General features: G+C 34.9%; 1 protein-coding gene across 6 annotated transcripts in view; it reads right to left on the reverse strand.

The window, feature by feature from the left end:
* ICA1L (islet cell autoantigen 1 like) overlaps positions 1-20,525 on the reverse strand; it is a 94,504-nt gene that overhangs the window by 51,302 nt on the left and 22,677 nt on the right. For 5 of the 6 annotated variants that reach the window (XM_040475891.1, XM_040475894.1, XM_040475890.1 and 2 more), the window contains exons 3-10: positions 15,043-15,211; positions 12,030-12,102; positions 10,628-10,751; positions 9,878-10,076; positions 7,105-7,230; positions 5,622-5,720; positions 4,267-4,352; positions 2,025-2,068 (exon numbers count right to left, since the gene is read on the reverse strand). In XM_040475891.1, coding sequence (XP_040331825.1) covers positions 2,025-2,068; positions 4,267-4,352; positions 5,622-5,720; positions 7,105-7,230; positions 9,878-10,076; positions 10,628-10,751; positions 12,030-12,102; positions 15,043-15,211 — 920 coding nt within the window. Of the gene's footprint in view, positions 1-2,024; positions 2,069-4,266; positions 4,353-5,621; positions 5,721-7,104; positions 7,231-9,877; positions 10,077-10,627; positions 10,752-12,029; positions 12,103-15,042; positions 15,226-20,525 lie in introns of all 6 variants that reach the window. The other variant, XM_040475892.1, reaches the window with a different exon arrangement.

A 20,525-nucleotide genomic window follows, 5' to 3' on the forward strand; every position in this document is an offset into this window, starting at 1 on the left:
AAAAAAAAAAAGCAAAACAAAACAAACAACAATAAAAAGAGACACATAAATACAGAGAACAAGTGGCTGCCAGAGCAGAGTGAGGTGGAGGCATAGGCAACATAGATAGCAGGGATTAAGAGGTACACACTTCTAGTGATAAAACAGCTAAGTCACAAGGATGGAAAGTACAGCACAGGGTATACAGTAGATAATATTATAATAACTTTGTATGATGACAGAAGGTGACTACACTTAATATGGTGAACATTTTGTAATGGACATAATTGTCAAATCACTGTGTTGTGTACTTGAAACTAATGTATGTCAACTATCTTTCAATTAAAAAAATATAAAAAAAAAAAACTAGGGAAAACCATTGTGACATTAGTGCTGGCAATGATTTTTTGCAAGCGACACCAAAAGCACAAGAAACAAAAGCAAAAATAAAGATGATATCAAACTAAAAATCTTCTGCACAGCAAAAACACAAAAAATAACCATAACAAAACAATCAACATTCAAAAACCCAATCACATTTGCCTACAGAATGAGTAAAATATTTGCAAACCATGTATCTGATAAGGGGCTCCTATCCAAAACATGTAAGGAATTCAAACTCAATAGCAAAAATAAACAAACAGTAACAGTCTGTTTAAAAAATGGGCAAAGAACCTAGATACACATTTTTACAACCAAAGAAGACATATACATGGCCAACCATACATGAAAAGGTGCTCAACAACACTATTCACTCATCAGGCAAATACAAATCAAACCACATTGAAATATCACCTCACACTTTTTAGAATGGCAGTCATCAAAAAGACAAGAGGTAACAAGTGTTGGACAGGATGTGGAAAAAAGGATGTGTACTGTTGGTGGGAATGTAAATTGGTGTAGCCACTACAAAAAGCAGTATGGAAGTTTCTCAGAAAGTTAAAAACAGAAATACTATATGTTCCAGCAATTCCACATCTGGCTATATATACAAAGGAAATGAAATTACTATCTTGAAGAGGTATCTGCACCCCCATGTTCAATGCAGTATTATTTACAACAGCCAAGACATGGAAACAACCTAAGTGGCCATCACAGATAAATGGATAAAGAAAATGTTATATATGTACATACACAATAGAATATAATTGAATGTTATTTAGTCTTAAAATATAAGCAAATCTTACCATTTGCAATAACATGGATGAACCTGGAGGGCATTAAGCTAAGTGAAGTAAGTTAGAGAAAGACAAATACTGTATGATCTCACTTAAATGTGAGATCTTAAAAAGTCAAACTCGGAAATAGAGCAGACTGGTGGTTACTAAGGTCTAGGAGGTGGAGAAAATGGGGAAATTTGGTCAAAGGGTACAAACTTCCAGCTATAAAATTAAGTTCTGGGGATCTAAAATACAGCATGGGTTGGGGCGCCTGGGTGGCGCAGTCGGTTAAGCATCCGACTTCAGCCAGGTCACGATCTCGCGGTCCGTGAGTTCGAGCCCCGCGTCAGGCTCTGGGCTGATGGCTCGGAGCCTGGAGCCTGTTTCCGATTCTGTGTCTCCCTCTCTCTCTGCCCCTCCCCCGTTCATGCTCTGTCTCTCTCTGTCCCAAAAATAAATAAAAACGTTGAAAAAAAAAATTAAAAAATAAATAAATAAATAAAATACAGCATGGGGACTATAGTTAACAATATACTTGACAGTTGCTAAGAGAATAAATGTTGTATGTTCTTGCCTCCACAAGATATATAGTAATTATGTGAGGTGATGGATGTTTTAATTTTATTGTGATAATCATTTCAAATACATCCATCTATCAAATCACACTATACACCTTAAACTTACACCGTGGTATACATCAATTATAACTCAATAAAGCTGAGGAAAAGAAGCTAACTCAAAAGTGTACAGAAGAGACTTATAAAATGATTTAACATGTTTTCTAATTGAATGGATATTAATACAATCTGTTTTAAAAGGTTGTGACAAACTGTTTTGACATTTAAAATGTGGTCATTTCATATTTTAATGAATTTACCATCTTACCTGGTTTACTTCCCAAGCTCACTTCCTCATCTGACAAAACTAACCTAAAGTAAAAACCAAAAAATGCAAAGAATTTGGTTAAAACACACTTGGCATATTCTACAGTTTTATATAGTTAAAAAAATGTTTTTAACTGAGATGACATATAAAATAGTTGTCCAGTAGATAGATCTCCTAAAATCTGAGGCAAATGTCACTTCTTCTCTAGATCTACATAGACCATGAAAACAAACCTCCATCCATTATTCTTTTAACAACATATACTGAGTGCTGATGAAGCACCAGGCACCATGTTCAGTATTACAGGCACTGTGCTAAGTTAATACATCATAAAGAACATCTATCACCGAAGTCACTGAGTATAAGGTTTAGTTTTCAAGTACTGAAGGGTTTGCTCAAGAATACTTGAAACCTAAATAGAGGGAATGAAGAACTGCAGAAAAAATGTAGTACTCTATTTTGGAACAGGAAAGTGATGTTTGCAAAAGAAGATACATTTGCCTAAAATGTTCTCGGTAAATACTAATTTTGGATATTTATATCATCCATCTGGGATGATTATAAAAAATTAGACAAAGAAATTGAACATAGATTTAGGCATTATTCCTGGGGTGTAACCTCACAATTCTAGTATTGAAGGTTGTTTTTAATAAATCCTTAAAGATCCTTAAAAATCATTACAGGTATCCCCTGCTTTTTAGAGGTTTGAGTTATGCTTCTTTGGAAGACCTACGTTAGCACCTGTCTTTGCTAACTGAAAGAAGTTCGAAGAGGATTTTCACTTTTACAAAAAAGGCAAAAAGCAAAAATAGCATTAAGTGTTTATTCTGCAGGGAGCCCTCACAGAGGCAGTGTGCACCCTGAGCAGCAACAGTAGCACCACCAAGCTCCTTCCCTGGGAACTACACTCAGCATCTCAGTATTAAGCCACTACAAACTGTGTGTGCATCTGTGCTTCATCTCCATTTATTTTGGGTATACCTTAGCAAGATGTGCCCTAGGGTGTCAGATAAGCCTAAGAAAGGTTATTTTTTGGATCTAAGAATACTCAAAATATTTTCCACAAAAATTAATGGTAATTGCTTCTTTGTCTCACACTGTATTGGCTTATGAAAAGTTTCATTGGAACACTCTCAGATAGCAAGGGAAACCTATATGGTATTTATTTGCAAAAAAACACACAAACAGACCAAATATATACTAATGACTTGGAACAAAATTTCCAATGACCGTATATGTGCATGATTCTTTAAATAACTTGGATAGAAGATAAGGTAAAAAGCTTTGGAATCTGTTAACTCAAAAGGAAGCTTTCAGAATGGTGAATATGCATGAGAGGATTGTGAATAAAACTTTCATGAAATGTGATAATGGAAAAAGTTTACTAAATTAATATATTTAATGTAACATGATTTTAAATATCAGTGTATAAGTAATAAGTTTAATCTATAACTATACATTTGATATTTATTTAATCTACATCCTAAATTGTTTATATATTCAAATTAGGCAAAAAAATTTGTTTGGATTTCCCCATAAAGAAAAGAAGGAAATGCTTATATTCTGGATCACCTTCCACTCAACAATATACGGTTTGTCACTGTTCTGGTCTTATTTCTGGGTTTGTTATTATACTCAGTGCAATCTACTTAAAATGAGAAGTAAACAAAGGTAAGATGTAATAAAAGGGAAATAGGCAAAATGATGGATGTGCACAGCAAGAGCCCCCATTTCCAGGTAACCAGACCCAGTCCCATTTGTGTTGCTTTGGAGACAGATTTTCAATAGCTTCTGTTTCATAGCTGCTGGTACCTGTCTGTTTCAAGTTGCCCCTTCTGGGTTTCACTAGGCAGAGGTTCTTAATAAAAAGCTCAGTCTCCCCAAATACAGAATTTGGAGTTATCACCCTAATCTGTTCTGTACTCCTATCATCAACTTTGCCTACCATGTTAAAAATGGGGAGGGGGTAGATAAGGCTTTAAAACAAATGTTTAATATTAATTGGAAAATGGGGTGCCTGGCAGGCTTAGTGGGTAAAGCACCCAATTCTTGATATCAGGGTCATGAGGTCAAGCCCCACATTGGGTGCAGAGCTTACTTATAAAAAAAAAAAACTTTAAAAATATTAACTGGAAAAATGACATAGAAAATATTCACTAAATTGGAAAAGAAATAACTCTTTCCAAATATATAATATAACAGTATCTAGGACTTCCATAACCCCATACTTCTGCCTGCTTACTTATTGAGGTTTTCAGTGAGAGAACTGTTGTCTATTTGTTCTTCTTTGTGGTCTTCAGTAAGCTTGCTTGGAGTGTCTTGTAGTTGCTAAGGATAAGAAATTCAATGTTAAGTAGACAGAATCTGTTTCTCTCTTTGTGCAAATGAGATGAGAATAAAAATTCTAAAGAACAACATAAAACAGGGATAGTTCTGAAGTAGAGAGTGAGAGATATGGGAAATGTATGATAATGCAATTTGACCTGGGCCCTGGGTGCCCATTTATCCTGGCTACCAATGACAATTACACAGACTATAACATGGGCTAGCAACAAGCTTCACAAGTTTGTGGTATGCCAAAGAAGATTTACACTGTGTTACTAACTTCTACTGCAATCCTCTAAATACAGCTGAAGATTTTCAACTTCATCTGAACAGGAATTACATGTTAAATTTGCCTAAAAACATAGTGTGCTATCCAGTGAAGCATTAATATAGAAAAAGTAAAGAAAAAAAAAAACACACACAACAAAAACATAACGACTAATTCAAGGGTATCTATTAGACTGGAAAATGCTATGTCAGAACATGACTTAAATATCTATACCAAGCCCCAGGAATATACAGCTGCAAGAGATCAATCCATCATAGATACTACATCTAGCTTGAGCAATCTCAACAATAACATTTTCAAGCTCTATTGAAAACAAGACAGAATGATAAGGTCAAAGGCACTGAAACCCAACCTACCAGAATTAAAGAAATGATTACCATAGTGTGACTCTGCTGGATAAGTCATATGCAAAGGTTGACAGAAAGATATACAAATGTTAAAAGCATTATAATCAAAGCCCAAGAGTACCTTTTACATGTAGGTATTACAGAAAGAGCTGATCTAATATAATACAGTAGTCTCTTCAGCTGCAGTCACCCATTATTTTTGCATCATGAATCACATCTATGACATGAGTGTAAAAGTAAAGCAAGGAAATTTTTCTTTAACTTCTAAAATTGTTGGGTAGGTACTCTGGTTGTTTTTGAAAACCAACAACCATTTTCCATCACTTGTTCCTCTTAAGTTTTTCTTTTCCTTGGCTTTTTCTTATCTCGTTTACACTTTGATTTTCTTTTCTCTTGCTCCCTCTTTTTCTCCCCACCCCAATATCTTGAGCCCACAAGCAATATTCTCATGTATTTGTTTAGTATTTCTGGTAGCACTTGGAACCAGGGAAGTGCAGAAAAATAACTGGCTGAAGGAGTGTAGAAAAATGTTTCCCATGTTTTGTAAATTCAAAATTAGGCTTGGCACAAAATAGTTTCAGTGTTATCTAAATGAAGTATAATATATCTAACAAAGGAACTTGGAAACAAATGTACCTTGAGAGCTACAAAATCATATAGATGAAAGCCAGTACTGGCCCCATGGATCTGGGACATCAATTGAGCTGTTTTCTCCCAGAATCCAAGCAGCGTCCTCTGCAGAAAAAGAAAGGTTGTCACTACAGTTACGATTTTTTTCACTGCTATTTTTCCTCACTAGTGTAGTAGATGAATGGTTGCTGAATAACAAGCAGTAGGAAGTAAAATCAACTTCCAAGTTTCAGGAACAAGAAAGCAATATAAATAGTAATTCTGCACAAGAACTTGCAACTGTATCGGCATACACACACACACACACACACACACACACACACACACACACACCTATCTGTAGACAGCACTGAAAAGTACACTGGAATCAGCTGGAGAGTAACACTAGTGGATTAGAACACCTTTGGAAGAGTCCAAAAGAGAAATGTTAAAAGCACAAAAGACCGTATCTGTATTAAGGGTATATGTATAAATCTTTGTGTTGGTAAGCACATATAAGCCTTTATTAATTGGAGAAAAATAATATGCACCACTAAACTAGTCTTTCATTGAGGGCTCAAGAGACTCACCGAAAAAAAAAAAAAGTGTTCTTCAGCTAATTCAAGTAACTGGACATTTTCCTTGCTGCTTCAGAGTTCCTATTCAAAGTGAGAGGGCTGAGCAGAGAGAATAAAGGAGAACTGAACTTACAGCTGTTGCTTTTCAGGCATATGCTACATGGATTGCCAGATACTTTTATTTTCAAGTGCATCCTTTCTTTACTACTGAATTCCATCCACAGTACTGCACTGAATCAGGAAGATTTCCTACAAGCAGCAGTGAATGTCCATTCCCTTTAGTTTATTATTCTTAAGTAAATACAGTTCATTCTATTTTGCCATTTAAAAATACAAGTTAATATCAGTACCTGCTACTAATTAACATCTGACTTATTCACTGTGTGCCATTTATGTGTGATCTGGGGTAACAGAAGCACAAGTGAGAGACTGCTAATATGAAAGTGCAGAATGAAAAGAACGCACGGCCTAGCATGAGAACACAGGTTTTCAAGGCCAACATTGCCGTTTACTTTAATTCTCATAGGGTTTCACTTTCCTCAGCTATGACAGGAAAGTTTTACACTTTTGGGCCCCAGCATCTTTGCTTCAAATGAAACTGTATGTAGAAGTTCAAAATGGAGTAGCTCTGGGGAACCAGGGCTAATGGGCTGTGAACCCTGCCTCAACACTTCCACTCAAACCTAGATGGCCCCTAAATCTCTCCTAGGACCCCAAGGGGAATAATGTGAAGATACAGGAGTAGGCAATCCCTAAGGTCTTTTTCAATTTAGAATTCTATGATTCTCTGTCATAACCTCAGTAGGTCAATTTTCAAAGTCAAAGGAATTTGATTAATTATGCATTTTTTTATATCCGTTAGACAACTTTTAAAAAGGAACCTCACCACTCATCGTTTACTGCAAGGACATGCTGACCATGGAGGTGGGTACCTGGTAGGTAGTGAGTGAATGAGATAACATATTGCAGCGACTAGCTCCAAGTAAATCCACTTTCTGACAAACATCCATCTTTAATTTGTCGAAAGAAGCTTTGCTATTTCTCACTTGGATCTGTACCTGCAACCACAATAATATTTATTATTATTATTACTGATAATACAGGTATAAATATACCATAAGGGTTCATGGTACATGTTTTCAGACACATGAAATAAAGAAGATTAATTCCCTCTCCTTGTATTATTATTTCACGATTACTGGTAAAGATTTTGGCTATTTTTAGTAACTGAAGGAGATTCTTTCCAGCAGGTATCTTTATGCTGAGAAAGTATGCAATGATAAATGGAAAGTGCATAGTTAAGAAGAAAGACCCCTACAGACTCCAAATAAAAAGAAACATCCAAAACTACTGATAGGTAATATTTAGCTAATAGAAGAACACATGGAAATGAAACAGTTAAAGTGTTGAGAAGCATTAATAATAACTCTGAATCATGGAGATACATTTATAAATTAAAATATATGCCTATCATATTTCTTTTACATAAGGTAAGTCATATGTCATCAATTGGCATGAGTATTCAAATGTAAACATACTAATTTATTCATTCAACAAATATTTATAAGGTATCCATTATGTGCCAGGCACTGGGATATTGTGGGTGAAAAAAACAATGTTCTTTCCCATCATCTCTGAGTGAGGAGGCACAGGAAAAAGCAGCAGTAAACAAATATATAAGAGCATCTCATGTTGCAAAGATAACATATAAGTGAAAAGAAATGACTACTTTTGGGTAAGATATGATTAGGGAAGCCTTTGGTGAGCTCATGCAAGATGTTTGAAATGGGACAGAAAGATGATAAGCAGGCCATGCTAAGATTCTGAGGAGACCATTCCAGGCTCAGAGAAAAGCAAGGACAAAAGTCCTGGGTGTGGGAGGTGAAGAGCTTAACAAGCTTGCAGGACAATACGGAATAGGCTAGACCATATTCCTTCCTGGGGCATGGAAAGGGCTAGAGTCTAGAAAGTACAAGACGTGGCTGCACAGGCATCAGGGACCAGACTGTGCAGAACTATTTGGGTCCAGATAAGTTTAGAATGCACTCTTTTTTTTTTTTTTTTTTAATTTAGGTGTGGGGCGCCTGGGTGGCTCAGTCGGTTGAGCATCCGACTTCGGCTCAGGTTATGATCTCGTGGTTCACGAGTTCGAGCCCTGTGTCAGCCTGTGTGCTGACAGCTCAGAGCCTGGAGCCTTCTTCAGGTTCTGTGTCTCCTTCTCTCTCTGTCCCTCCCCCACTAGTGCTCTCTTTCTCAAAAATAAATTAAAAAAACAATAATAAATAATAAAATTTAGGTGAAATTCAGGTAACATAATCTTAATCATTTAAAAATATATAGTTCAGTGACATTAGTGCATTCAGAATGTTGTTCAACAACTCTCTTGGATTGTATTCTAAGATTATAAAGGGGAAAGATAACAGGTTGCTGTGGTTTATACAGCTGGTATAAAGTTTCCATCAATATTAAATATGATTTGTATTACATGTACTCTAAATATTTATGAAATGAAGGACTGAATGAATTTTAGTATTCATGTATGGTGAACTTGGGGGATACAATTCAAAACTAGTTTATTTAGGGGCGCCTGGGTGGCTCAGTTGGTTGAGCATCTGACTTCGGCTCAGGTCATGATCTCACCACTCCTGAGTTCAAGCCCCGCTTTGGGCTCTGGGCTGACAGCTCAGAGACTGGAGCCTGCTTTGGATTCTGGGTCTCCCTCTCTCTCTCTGCCCCTCTCCCGCTCATGCTCTGTCTCTCAAAAATAAATAAACATTAAAAAAAATTTTTTTAATAAATAAATAGTAGTTTATTTAGCAAAAACATAAGTCCATACAGTTACTTTAAAAGTCTGTGGTCAAGGGGAGCCTGGGTGGCTCAGTCGGTTAAGCATCTGGCTCTCGGTTTCAGCTCAGGTCATGAGATCGGCTCAGTTCACGAGTTTGAGCCCTGTGTCTGGTTCCAGACTGACAATGTAGAGCATGGCTGGAATTGTCTCTCTTTCTGCCCCTCCTCCATGCACTCCCTCTTTCTCTCTCTTTGAAAACAAATAAACTTTAAAAAAAAGTTTGTGGTCAAACTATGTACTGTAGTAGAATAAAAATCTGATAATCTTCACTTTTTCTTATAATAATCAATTTACCTGAATTTTTACTTAAATTATTTATTTTTTCCTCACTAATAAACTCTTTCTCTCCTGCAAACAAATCCCAAAAGTCCAGGGAAGCAACATTTATATTGTGAAAAGGATAAAAAAAAATAATAGAAAAGGTTGATGGGGTCGGGATGTCACTTAAAGATTAAAAAAAAAAAAAAAAGTTGGGGCGCCTGGGTGGCGCAGTCGGTTAAGCGTCCGACTTCAGCCAGGTCACGATCTCACGGTCCGTGAGTTCGAGCCCCGCGTCAGGCTCTGGGCTGATAGCTCGGAGCCTGGAGCCTGTTTCCGATTCTGTGTCTCCCTCTCTCTCTGCCCTTCCCCCGTTCATGCTCTGTCTCTGTCTGTCCCATAAATAAATAAAAACGTTGATAAAAAAAAAAATTAAAAAAAAAAGTGTAACAACCTTTTGCACTTCAAAGATCTCCAAGCAACCAAGATTTTATAACATTTTTCAAAAACAGCCTGATATTTTAGGATCTTGATTAAATTATTCCGTGTAAATTCAATAGATTTGTGTACCAAGAAAAGGAAAGGATGCATTTTCATACTTTTCGGAACTTTTCCATTTGTTTTAGGGTGTCTGGGTCCAGTTCTTGGGATACGTCTTTCATCCACAGCAGAGCTCCTCTGTATTCTGTGCGTGCTTGCTCCATCCGATTAATTGTCATCAATGTATCAGATACTGCCCTTTGACTGAATGTTGCTACTTCTTGCTTAAGACGAGAAAGAGGAGTATATAGGGCCAATCTAGTGGCAGAGAGGTAAAAATCAGAGGGATGTCATCCCATAAACAAACAAAACAAAAACAAAGGTTTAAAACAACCACATATTTTGGCTGTATTTAGTAACTTTTGCAGATTCTTTGCAGTAAGTATCTTTATGTTAAAAATCTGTAAAGTGATAATAAGTTCAAAATAAATAAGTAGAAAAAAATCCCCTCCACCTATAAAGAAGAAAAGTTCTAATGTACTCCTAAATAACGTAATATCCAAAAAAGCAATAAAATAATTAAAATATACATATTTTTATATGCATGTGCCTCTGTTACATTAAACTACATTAAGGAGTTTAAATATAGGCTTAAAGCCTATTTGTAGGAATTAAGCAACCAGAATGTCAATTTTTAAGTAATTATTTTAAAACCAAATAAGTAAGAGGCATAGAAACAATTATATGCTGTATTTCTCTTTGAACCCTCTACTGGAATGATCAGTAACCTTTATAAATATTCAACTTTAGGCACATAGATCAAAACTGTCATAAGGACTACAGATTGAGGATGATGCAAAACTGTAAACCTTTGCTTGGCTGAAGAACAGAGTGCCTTGCCAGTAGCATCCATCATTTTACCAGCTTGTGTTGTATCCCGTTCTGCTTGAAACTTTAAAAAGAGCCCTAGTTCATTTTCTTCCTCTGATATGACTAGGAAAAAATTACAATACAGTTAACTGTTTTCTTTCATCATTTGTTAAAGACACACAGCTAAAATTCTCACAGCAACAATTCTCTATACATAAGAATTACTTGAGGGAAGAAGAGAGACTTATTTTAAAAATGCATATTCCCAGGGTCTATTTCCAGAGATTCTGATTTTACAGGTCTGAGGATCTGCTTCCCCTTACCCACAAGTACTCCAGATGGTTTTGATATAGTGAATTCATGGACCTTGCTTTGGGAAGCAAGAAGGGGGAAAGAAAAGATTCCAAAATGACAAAACCACAAATGCATTTTCAAATGTGCAGACATGCATTTTAGGATCACTGTCTCTAACAAAGTCTTTGTTTTCTATTTAAACTTAACTTAATCTTGACTCCCACCCTGGTTTCAGTATCTATGCTCAGTATCCCAGACCCACAGACATCCATGGTTTTATTGCTGAAACCATAAAATTTGTCAGTCATGTAGTACATTACTACTCAGTGTTGTCCACTGACCAATTCCAGTCCACAGTCATTTGTTAACAGCCTGTAACAAGTACCGAAACGAAGAAACTGTTTAGAAGCTTACTAATTTGATGAGTATTTTATATCTGTTGAATCTAATAATAAAGTGTGCTTATATTTTGTGTGTCTTCTTTAATTTCATTTGTGTTGAAATTCACTTTCATTGTATTTTATAGAAGTGTCAGTTTACAACAAATTGAAAGTAAAACACAAAGCAAAAAAGTGGTCTTTGACCACAAAGTTTTCGAAGTGTGACCCTCTAATCACACACAGTAAGACTAATAAATGGGGAACCCATAAAGTATTCAAATTATTAGCTTAAAGTGAAAAATGACAAATGTCATGCCTAATTTCACCCTGGTTTACTGATGGAAAAACTGAAGTTAAAAACTGAAAGGGAAAGGGGTGCCGGGCTGGCTGAGTGGGTGGAGCATGCGACTCTTGACTCAGGGTTGTAAGTTCAAGCCCCATGTTGGGCAAAGAGCCTACTTAAGAAAAAAAAAAAAAAAAAAAGAAAAGAAAAACACCTCACAAAACAAACTGCAAGGGAAGTCTCTCAGCACCTCTGAGGTGGCAGCCCGCTCACTTACTAGCTCCACACTCACACTGCTCCTTACTGTCACTTCTTTGTCACAAGGAACCATTCACATAATAGTTCAGTAAACTATTTTTACATTAAATCTTTCATTCTCAAAAATGCAAGTAAATTATTTATTTTAAAATGGGAATTACTGAATAGATATATAGGATTTCATACCATTAAGTCTTAGTTGATATTTCTCAACTATCTTCAGAAGTTCAGTGCATGTCTCTTGAATAGAGTGAAAAACCTTTGAAATATAAATTTTATTAGGACCAAATTTAAAGAATCAAAAACATAAAATATCTGTTATAAGCACTTCAAAAGCAGAACATTTTCTTATAAGTATTATGTTTATTTTCCTTGACTTTGAAGTACTTCTGTATTGGTTTTATATAGATGTAGAAAGCACTTTTAGATTCCCCCTTGAAGGCTGGAAAAAATGGAGATAAATACATGGGAGCTAATAAAGATTTATAACTGTGAAGCGTGTCCTCCCCTCAGCTCCAAACTATCTAAATAGCAAAAATGTAAATCCAATATAAACTGCATCAAATATTGTCAATTTCAGATGAAAAGAGTATAGATAACCTTAGAAAATGTTAACTCTCAATCTGGTTTTTCTACAATATTATCCTAAGCAAACAGGTCAGTTAATTACCATAAAAACTAAATAATGTATTACAACATCATAAATAAATTACTTTTGGATTGTTTTTATTTGGAATTTCCCCTTCATTACTATTGTTGCTAATACCTAAAAATAAAATAACCAGTAGACACTCATTTCAAAGTAAGCACATGAAAATTTGATATTAGGACACATTATACACATGAGGTAACTCTTCACACACATCTATAAATTTAGGTTTTCCCAGAGAGATGAAGTGTCATAGGTTTTAGGGTATATCCGTCTTCCCACAAAATCCTATGCCAAAGAATTGTTACAAGACTTTAGTTTAAAAAGACCTTTGCACTGTAGCATAGTCTTAGGCCCTAATCCTTTGATTATCAAATAAATTTCCAATATCACCACTGAGCCTAAATATTCACTCTCTGAAACAGTTTTGTTATTATTTAGATATATGATCAGACCTAAGGAAGATTAGTGACAGACACTAAAATCTAAATGGAGGAGCAACTATCAACTTTCCACATAAGTTTAGGTATGTTTGAAATGAATTTGGTATATGGATTTTGCAACCTAAAAAGCTGTTTTAAATCCATATGGAAGAATAGAAAAGGGTACAAAAATGAGAGCTCTACTATGATGAAGTGATTATGATTGATTTTGTTCCCCCTGGGTCTTTGGAAGATTTATATAGAATTGCTTTTTAATTTTACAATGACATTTTTTTTAAGTGTGAGTGAAGTATAATATAATTAAAGTGTACGACACGATGATTTAAGTAAATATACAATAAAAAATTTTCTCATTCTTAAAAAATAAAGTACAAAAGTCAGAGAAAGTACTTGGGTGATTCCAAATATTTGACTAATGGATAAGAATATAAAATATGTCATACAGACTACCTAACGATGTAAAACAAAACAGAAAAATCTATGTCTATGGGAATATATGTTGAAATAGTGAATCCTTCCTTTAGCCTTAAAACATTTATTGCTTATAATCAAGTCCCTTCATTTTTTCCACATGTCACTGAATCCTAAGAATACTTTTCTACACAAAAAGCTTGTTAATTTGTTATCTATTTCCATATTTGTTATGGCAATGACATAAATTTACTTTTTTTATAATAAAAATACTTAGTAGATTAAGACCTATTTAATTAGGCCTCTACTTTTAAGGATTGCAAGAAATTATTATACTTCAAGCAGAACAAAAATCCTACTTGGAAATATTTGTAAAAGGCATCTTCAATTAGTATACGTACATGGAATCAGTAAACTTGCATTTAAAAACCTAGACCTATTCATTAATATACATGAGACTTTCCTCTAATTAGCTTAATCACTTAAAAGTATAAAACACTCATAGGTTTAAAGTCATTTCATGGCAATGACTTTATTTAAAATGAAAAACATGAACAAAAAAAACCACATTATAAAATACTTCAATAACTTTATCCCTTAATTATAGAAACAAAAACTCTAACTTCTAAAAATCTTCACTCAGGGGGGCCCTGGCTGGCTCCGTTGGTGGAGCATGCAACTCAAGCTCCTTAGTTTGAGACCCACGCTGGGTATAACTTCCTAAATAAATAAATAAATTTTAAAACATAATAAAAAAATAGGGGCGCCTGGGTGGCTCAGTCGGTTAAGCGTCCGACTTCAGCTCAGGTCATGATCTCACAGTTTGTGAGTTCGAGCCCTACGTTGGGCTCTGTGCTGACAGCTCAGAGACTGGAGCCTACTTCAGATTCTGTGTCTCCCCCTCTCTCTCCCCCTCCCCTGTTCATGCTCTGTGTCTCTGTCTCTCAATAATAAATAAACGTTAAAAAAAAAATTTAAAGGGGCGCCTGGGTGGCTCAGTCAGTTGAGCATCTGACTCTGGCTCAGGTCATTATCTTGCAGTCTGTGAGTTCGAGCCCCATGTCAGGCTCTGTGCTGACAGCTCAGAGCCTGGAGCCTGCTTCAGACTCTGTGTCTCCCTCTTTCTCTGCCCCTCCCCTGCTCATGCTCTGTCTCTCTCTGTCAAAAATAAATAAACATTATAAATTTAAATAAAAAAATTTTTTTAAAAACATAAAAAAAATATATAAACCCTCACTATTTGATTTCAATTATTTTCAATTAGGCATAAGACTTCATGTAAAAGTAGTACAAAATATTTTGACATAATAGAATTGCATATAACACGCGATTATAACTTACACAAGTAACAGGCAAAAAGATTCATGATATTTATATTAATTTCAATTAGGAGATGAAGGTGATAAAGCTATTATGATATTTAAATAATGAATGGAAATAAATTTATTTAACTAATCTATTTGTAGATATCTAATCAACATAATTGATTAATATTTAGCTTAAAAACTTATATTTATTACTTACCTAACTTATAAATACTAGTTCTGCCAATTCTCAATCTGTGCAAATTATGACCTCCTACTCAGATATGATTGACAGATGAATACAATTAAATATTCCATTATCAAATTTGCAAGCTCTTCAAAGTCCCAAATAATAACCAGTTATATGCAATACAAAGAATCCTCAAATTTACCTCAAGTTTAGCATCCAGTTCAGCATCAGATGCCACCACGTGCTCATCCTCCTTTTTTCCTGTTGCTTTGATAAAGACCTGTTTGGTTTTCCAGTATTTCTTTTGCATTCTGCTAACTACTGACTGGTTATCTTCTGGTCTGGGTTGCCCAAAGGAATCCATGAAGTGACTACAAGGAACAGACTAAAACTTCTTAAATTTTTTTCAATAATAAATATCTAGTCAGTCAGTATTTAATCCAATTGAAAAAGTGAAAAGATACTAAGTAGAATATTCATTTTAATAGCTAAACATTCTAATATTTGCTCTATAAGGTCTAAACTTATGTTATAATTATAACTTGCACAAATAACAGGCAAAAAGATTCATGATATTTATATTTCAATTAGGAGACAAAGGTGTTAAAACTATTATGATTTTGCAATAATGACTGGAAATAATTTTATTTAACCAATCTACTTATAGACATCTATTAGTTTCTAATTTTGCTTTTGTAATAATACTGCAAAATGAATTTGTACTTACATCTTTGCATATTACTATCATTTCCTTAGAAAAGCCTCCCATAGTTTTAACTGCTGTGTCAGAATACACATTTAATAAATATTCTCAGATACAGAAGGATTCAGATACATACTCTTTAAAAATCACTCAAATAAATGCTTTAGTATCAAATAAACAAGCAAAAATAAAGATCTCAATAAACATTAAAAAACATTTTTTTTTTTTTAATTATAAAAGGGGTGCCTAGGTGGCTCAGTCAGTTAAGCGTTCAGCTTTGGCTCAGGTCATGATCTCATGGTTCACAAGTTCAAGCCGCACGTCAGGCTCTGTACTGACAGCTCAGAGCCTGGAGTCTGCTTTGGATTCTCTGTTTCCCTCTCTCTCTGTCCCTCTCTTGCTCATGCTCTCTCTCAAAAATAAAACATTTTGTAAAAATTTTTAAAAATTAGGGGCGCCTGGGTATCTCAGTCTGTTAAGCGTCCGACTTCAGCTCAGGTCATGATGTCACAGTCTGTGAGTTTGAGCCCCACGTCAGGCTCTGTGCTGACAGCTCAGAGCCTGAAGCCTGATTTGGATTCTGTGTCTCCCTCTCTCTCTGCCCCTCCCCTGCTCATGCTCTGTCTCAAAAATAAATAAAAACATCTTAAAAAATTTTTTAAAAATTAGAAAGATCTCAGGCATAGGGGAGTTATGTTAGAAATAAAGATGGAAATTATAACCTGTGAACTTGAAAACTAATGTTTAAGTAATTCTTCTTAATATGGTTAACACGGCTATGTAAGGAAATGCAAATGTGAAAAGTGTTCCTTAAGGAGATGTAAAAAAAAAAAAAAAAAGAAAGAAAGAATAATAATGGTTTTTAAAGCCTAAATTATTCCAATAAATGGTGGGAGGCAGGAACACAGGGAGATATTAAAGTATGTGATTGATTCATCATTTTCAGAATCAACAGATAATTAACGTATTATTAATCTTAGTAAAGAAATAGGTTCACCTACTTTTTTAAAAAGTAATTACTAATTAAATAAAAATAGAATGTTTACTTTCCAAATTACTAGGGGCAAAACAAAAGAGCAAGGACAACTAGCAAAAGCAACAGCAGGGTGGGAAAAACAGGATCAAGGCAACATAACAAAAAGTATAAACTAGGATGACAGAATAAGAACAACTACACAATTTAGTATGATAAATGCAAACTTCCTCTCAAATATAAAGAATTTTCAAACCATAAAAAGAAAAAACGATATCCAACTACACACTATTTGGGGTCAATCTCTAACAAAATGACACAGGAAGAATTTGTTAAGATAAGCCAGGTAAATACACACAAAATTAAAGCAGGAATAGCCATACTAATATCAGACCAAGAAGGTTTAAATAAGTAGCATTAAATAGAACACAGTTAAAATGTAAAGTCCACAGGTGACCACTCTTCCAGATATCCTCTGAACATTCTCCTTTGGATATTCTCCTGGATTCCTGGCAGTATAGATTAGCCACCATTTAACTGCAGAACCTCTCCTATGCTATGCTGGATAACTTGGCTAGACATAGTTGAGATGGAAAATAGAAAGAATTTAACCTTGGTACAGAGTGAATCATCCTACTGTTCTGACACATAAAAAGTCTTGAGGGAAAACTTGCAATTTATCTTTGAAAAATGCCATATTATATACAGGGCAACAAAAATACAAATTACAGGCAGTTTCTCAACAAAACCAACAAAAGTTAGACTACAATAAAGGAATGTACTTAGGGTAATGAGTTAAAGAAAAACTGTCAATCCATAAATCTGTATCTATCAAAACTGTCCTTTAAGAAATGAAAGCAAAATACATTTTCAGATAAAGAACTGAGAGAATTCATGGCCAGGGAACTTTCAGAAATGCTAACAAATTCTTCAGGCTGAAGGAAAATTACAACAGTGATTTAGATCTACAAGAAATAATGAAGATAATCAGAATTGGAAAATGTCTGGGTAAATATGAGTTTTTTCTTTCTTGATTTCTTTAAAAGTTATAGTTTAATATATGCAGAGAAAAATAAAAATAAAAGCTTAAGTGTCAATATTGTCATTTTTAGATCATTTATACCTTCACCTACTCCCTTACCACCTCATTCTATCATCATTATCATTACTATATGGTTCTTTCTGGTAATATTTACATGCATGAAGTATACAGTTTTTAGCTGTATACTTTTCACAAATGAATAGATATTACAGTATAGGACATTTCTAATGCCCCAAAAAGTTTCCTTATATCCTTTTTCAGCCACTGCCCAGCCTATAAGTAATAACTTTTGATTTTTTTCATCTTTGATCTTTGATTAGTTTTTCCTTGTCTAGTGTGTTTTTTTATGTTTATTTTTATTTGAAAGAGAGATACTGAGTGAGCAGGGGAAGGGCAGAGAGAGAGGGAGACAGAATCCCAAGCAGGCTCTGGGCTAGCAGCGGGGCTCAAACTCCTGAACCATGAGATCATGACCAGACCCAAAATCAAGTCCGACACTTAACCAACTGAGCCACCCAGGTGCCCCAGTGTGCTCTTTTTTTTATTGCTGAATAGTAATCCACTGCATTAATGTAACACTATGTTTTCATTTTTTACTACTATAGATAAAGCTGCTATGAACATGCCTAAACAAGTCCTCTTGTGGACAAATGTTTTTATTTCTTTTGAATAAAGACCTAGGAAATGATTCTGTCAAAGAATTAATGTATACTTAACTTTATAAGAAATTGCCATTTTACATTCCAATTAACAATGCATGAGAGTTCCAATTGTTCTACATCCTAACATTTAATGTTGGCAGTCTTAGTAGTTTTATTCACTCTAGTCATTGAATAATGGTTTTTCCTTGTGGCTTTAATGTCAATTTTACTGATGATGAGCACTTTTTCATGTGTTAATTTTCCATCTGTATATATTCCATTGTTAAATGTTTGTCTTTTGCCCATTTTTAAATTGAGTTGTCTTTTTTACAATTAAGTTATAGAGTTCTGAAATTTAGACTGGAGTGGCATTGAATCTACAGATGTATTTATGCAGGACAGGCATCTTAACGATACTTTTTTTTTTTTACTATTTTTTTTAGTGTTTATTTATTTTTTTTTAATTTTTTTTTCAACGTTTATTTATTTTTGGGACAGAGAGAGACAGAGCATGAACGGGGAAGGGGCAGAGAGAGAGGGAGACACAGAATCGGAAACAGGCTCCAGGCTCTGAGCCATCAGCCCAGAGCCTGACGCGGGGCTCGAACTCCCGGACCGCGAGATCGTGACCTGGCTGAAGTCGGACGCTTAACCGACTGCGCCACCCAGGCGCCCCTAGTGTTTATTTTTGAGAGAGAGACAGAGCACAAATGGGGGAGGGGCAGAGAGAGAGAGAGAGAGAGAGAGAGAGAGAGAGAGAGAGAAAGGGATTCACAGAATCCGAAGCAGGCTCCAGGCTCTGAGCTGTAAGGACAGAGTGCGACACGGGGCTTGAACTCACTCACCGTAGGATCATGACCTGAGCCAAAGTCATGACTGACTGAACCACCCAGGTGCCCTTTAACAAAGTACTGAGTCTTTCAATTCAAGAACGACAGCATGTATCTCCCATTTATTTAGGTCTTCTTTAATTAATTTTGCTCAGCAGTGTCTGCAGTTTTTAATATAGAAGCATTACACATATTTCATTTAATTTATTCCTAAATATTCTGTGTCTATCGATGTTATTATAAATATCATGCCTCCTAAACTCAACAAAAGCCTTTACATCTGTATATTTTATTACACTTAAATTCTGTACTTTTGTTTCTCAATGTTCTCATTACATGAAATGTTACAGTCTCTGAGGGGACCTATTAAATGGCATCCCTTTTCTCTGCATTTTTCTAAATAAGAAACAAGTAATATAAAGAGTAGTAGCTGAAGGCCCAAATCCCATTTTTTGTTACTAACAATGGCAAAGTTTATGGACATAGCTTAGTGTGAGACCTAAATGGTCCTCCTCACTGAGCATCAGGGCTAAGCAAATTTGCCAACCAGTCAAAGGTAACTGGATTAGGGCAAGTTTCCCCATATGGGAAGAGGAAGAAGGATGGCTAACCATTATTTCTTATCTCCCAAATTTTCCTTTTTTGCTTTTGAAAAGGCCCATTCTTTAACAGTTCTAATGAATCCTGTGGGTAAAAAAAAAGCTTGGTCTTGGGATCTATGAAAGTCTATTTTGAATTCATTCATATTTTTTGTATATAAAAATCTAAACTAACAACTTTTTCCCTTTTTTTAGATACAATTTTTGGTCCATGCAAGACTCATTTTCTTATGTTTGTTCATTTACTTGTACATTCATTAACTCCTTCCTCCTTTCCATCTGTCCTCATAATCATTCTAATGTGCTTCATGTGTACTTTTTTATTTGAATACATTCTTAATAAAATGTGTTATGTACACGTTCTAATATACACAAATGATAACTGTTGTATCATTTATTTCTGACTTTTTGCGGTTTTTTTGCTCAGCCCTGTTTTTAAAGTTCTATATATGTTGCTATCTGTTCTGTTGTTTCTATTGCATAGCATTCTTTAGTGTTTCTTGATTCTTTGAAGATAGAATCCCCATGTCTTAGGACATCTATTGTAGTCAATGAGAATTCTGGGGTCAAACTATCTAAGTAAGCTCTTACTGTCTTTTGAATCTTGTAGAGCGTTCTATTTAACCTTGATGCCTTCAGGCTCTCTACAATATGTTTTGGTAGAGTATTGTCATTCTGGAGATTCAGGTCTTCCAGAAAATTTTAAGTTATTATCCCTTCAAATATTTCTTTTAACCCATAATTTCTTCTTTTATCTGAATCTTCTACTGGTGTTATTCTTTATAGGTCTTAATGGCTCATTTTTAGATCTGTTTCTCTGTGCTATATTTTGGGTAAATTCCTCAGTACAATCTTCCAATTTATTAATTCTTTTTCAATTCTGTCTAGAGTTGATCC

The sequence above is a fragment of the Herpailurus yagouaroundi genome, unplaced genomic scaffold (genome assembly GCF_014898765.1).
Source record: "Herpailurus yagouaroundi ecotype Mexico unplaced genomic scaffold, PumYag 140, whole genome shotgun sequence".
Lineage (NCBI taxonomy): Eukaryota > Metazoa > Chordata > Mammalia > Carnivora > Felidae > Herpailurus > Herpailurus yagouaroundi.